Consider the following 3,172-nt stretch of genomic DNA (forward strand, 5'->3'; position numbering starts at 1 on the left):
GTTCCCGCTGCCCGGGCTTTCCCGGCGGTTTAACTTCGCAGGTCTTCCCCGGGGATGTCAAATCACAGGCTAGGTTAGTAATCTACACTCGATTCGTATAATAGAAGGCAAATTAAAAAAGAAAAAGAAAAAAATAAGACTAAGCTGTTCGACCCACAAGCATTGTTTGGAGTGACACCACTTCAAGTTGCAGGCAAGGCTCAGCACAAGGAGACTCCTGGGCACGCTCCGGGCACAAGGAAGCTACAGCAAGGGAGCAGCAGCAGCAGGAGACAGGTGCTGTTCGATGGGAGCACAGCGTATCCCACACACTGCTGCTCCCAGCCCTGCTCTCGCAAGGAGCCCTGAGCCAGGAAGGTGTGCTGCCCGGGGACTCAGCAGCTGCTAGGATCGATGCTCTCCCCAAAGCACCGGAAAGCATTCATCACGCCCAGATGTCCCGTCACCAACAGGGCACTAACTGCGCCGGCTAAGCTGAAGTCACCCAGCTCTTGGCTACGAGTTGCATTGGCAGAGTAAGTTCTGCAAATGAATCACGAGAGTGCTATTTTCCAGTGAAATGCTCTTCCCATTCTGGCTCTTTCAGCTATCGCCTGGATTTGTCTCGTTGTCAACTTGATCGTTTCTCTACTGCCATCTCTGTATAATAGGGTGACCATAAAACACAGTTAATGTACATAAAAGCAGTCCAAGATGAACAATGATTTCAAACATCCGTTTTCATCAGCAAGTGGAGCGGTGCAGGAGATACCCACCATACATGGCAGCCATCCATCCATCCATCCATCCATCCATCCATCCATCCATCCATCCCACGGCCCCGCTTCCTTGCACACACACCTGTGGGGCCTCCCACACTGCTGCACCATCGGCCCCAGGTCAGGGATAGCTGAGGTTGCACAAGGGGAAGGACACAGAAGCACTGTACCCCCCTATTTGAGGAGCTGGGAGGAAGCACGTGCTGAGGATTCCTTGTAGCCCACACTAGTGCTATCTTATATGGCAGCCCAGAGTATATTTTTAAAGTTCCCGACCTAACTACTACACTACAAACAAGATACTATTCAAAAACCAAAAAAATCCAAAGGCCAGAATAAAAACACAAAGCTGCCTTTGACTTGGGGACTGGCCCACATTACAAATAAGTGCATTGCCACCAAGCCGCATACATATGATACATGAACAGAAATAAACTGAGTACTTAGGATTGCCAATGATTTGGTATTTCATATGACTACTGCTGTGCACTTTTAAAATGCATTGTTTTTAAGATGTTCCCGTGAGCTCAGGAGAGGCCTAAGCCACTGCCGGCTGATCCCCTCCCAAGTTCAAACCCTGTGCATGTGCAGTGCATACTTCTTGTTAAAAACATTAAAACAGTGATGCCAAAATGGATAAACCATTCAGAAAATAGCATCGCCAAAGGTGAAAATGTCTCCACAGAGCTCCAGGGGTACAAAGCCGTCCTGGCCTGCCCCATTCTGCACGAGGGTTATACGTACATGGCACACTGCACGGGTGGGATGGCCACCTCCTCCCTTTGATCACCCCTAGGAACACTTCACGATTCCTAACCAAAACATGCAGTAGTAACTTCTTGCACCAGACTCAGCTAAGAAGCAAATCACTGTATAAATCTTTCCAAGCGTGCTTTAATATAGCTTACTGAGCCGGGAACACTGGGTAGGAACTGCTGAAAGTGTTCAGACTGTTAAAAACTAAAATGCGACATGATCTCAACATATTTGAACATTCATTTATATGATTTTTTTCCCCCAGCATAATATCAAATTTAAGACTGAAGTACAGTAAATGTGACTCGATTGCTTTGGAATCTTCCTAAGACAAATGACTGGAAGATCAAGGTGTTTTATTTCCTATTTGAATCAATGATCAATAAGTCTTATACACGAGAAGCATGAATTTGGACTATAAAACACACTTTTTTAATAAGTGCAAGTTATACTGAATAAAATAAGTATGTTTTGAAAGCAAAATTCACTATTTTTTAAGTCATTGCAATCTGTAATTATGAAGTAACTTGAATAAGGCATCTTACATTGCTCCTAAATTTTTTACTCAAGTAAAACAGTCATTGATTCCAATGTGAGTGTTGCTTGAGTAATAGAGTTCCCTGTCAAACTGCTAAAATCAGCTAACTTCTAAAAGCCTGCAGATTGATGGAATGGCATGATTATACTGAAAGTATGTATTTAATATGGAAAAAATAATTCACACTACAAGGCAGAAGGTTTTTAGCATTTACAATGAAATAAGGCAGTAACATAAGTAGATACTGTAAGTGGGTTTACAGTTCTGTGTCTGGTCACGCAGACTCTCCTTCTTGTGGCTTTACTTGTGTAAGTGCGTCGGTACTCGTGTCACAAACATGTGAGGTTTAGCATCTAGGACAAAAGAAATAGGCATACATGGCTCTCAGTATTCCCTAGCAAAACAAGACTATCTGCAAATCAGTTACAGCAAATTACAGTGTAGCTGTTATTCTGGGATGTTGGATTTAAAAGTTTGTGACTGATGATATATGTTTTATTTGTCACGAGCTCTTTATCAACACTGTGTATCACAGTTAGATTTTAAGAAACGTTCTCATAACAAGTAGAACTCCTTTACAAAAATACCGACATCAAGCAAATGGAAAATGCTGAAATACGTCTTGTTCTCAGGTTTGCTTTTTATCAAGTATTGAAAGCTTAATTCTAATAAGAATATTAAGTAAATAAATGTTAACTCTGTCTGGTGCTATTAGCATAGTTGAAATTGCAGTTTATAAATTTTTGAGAGCATCGGCATCATGATATGGTTGTCATAGAAACTGGGACAATATGTCATTTCAATTAATTTTACATGCAGTGATGCTGAGGTCTGTGTAACAAATCTTTTGAGAAGTTATGGAAGTAAATATAGAAAAGCAGGAATAAAAAATACAAGCGAGTAACTATAGCCTCCAATTATTAATTAATTAACAAAACAGGAAGAGTTCTAAATTACTGTTAAAACTGTAATCCAGCACATAGCTGGAGTTACTAGTTAAGGAGACTTTCACTTCAAGAAGCACTGAAGTTTAAAAGACGAAAGATAGGAAAATTCAGCCTGTGACTGAAAATCATTTCCCAGTGCAGCAGATTTGGACAAAATATGTTAAAAAAAAAAA

At 41.3% G+C, this 3,172-nt stretch overlaps 1 protein-coding gene across 1 annotated transcript in view; it reads left to right on the forward strand.

Moving 5' to 3' along the window:
- The first annotated feature begins 393 nt into the window (after positions 1 to 393).
- The window catches only part of LOC104911045, a 5,293-nt gene continuing 2,514 nt past the window's right edge, over positions 394 to 3,172 (forward strand). The window contains exon 1 of the mRNA XM_019616068.1: positions 394 to 510. Coding sequence (XP_019471613.1) covers positions 394 to 510 — 117 coding nt within the window. The remainder of the gene's footprint in view (positions 511 to 3,172) is intronic.

The sequence above is a fragment of the Meleagris gallopavo genome, chromosome 5, assembly GCF_000146605.3.
Source record: "Meleagris gallopavo isolate NT-WF06-2002-E0010 breed Aviagen turkey brand Nicholas breeding stock chromosome 5, Turkey_5.1, whole genome shotgun sequence".
Taxonomy (NCBI): domain Eukaryota; kingdom Metazoa; phylum Chordata; class Aves; order Galliformes; family Phasianidae; genus Meleagris; species Meleagris gallopavo.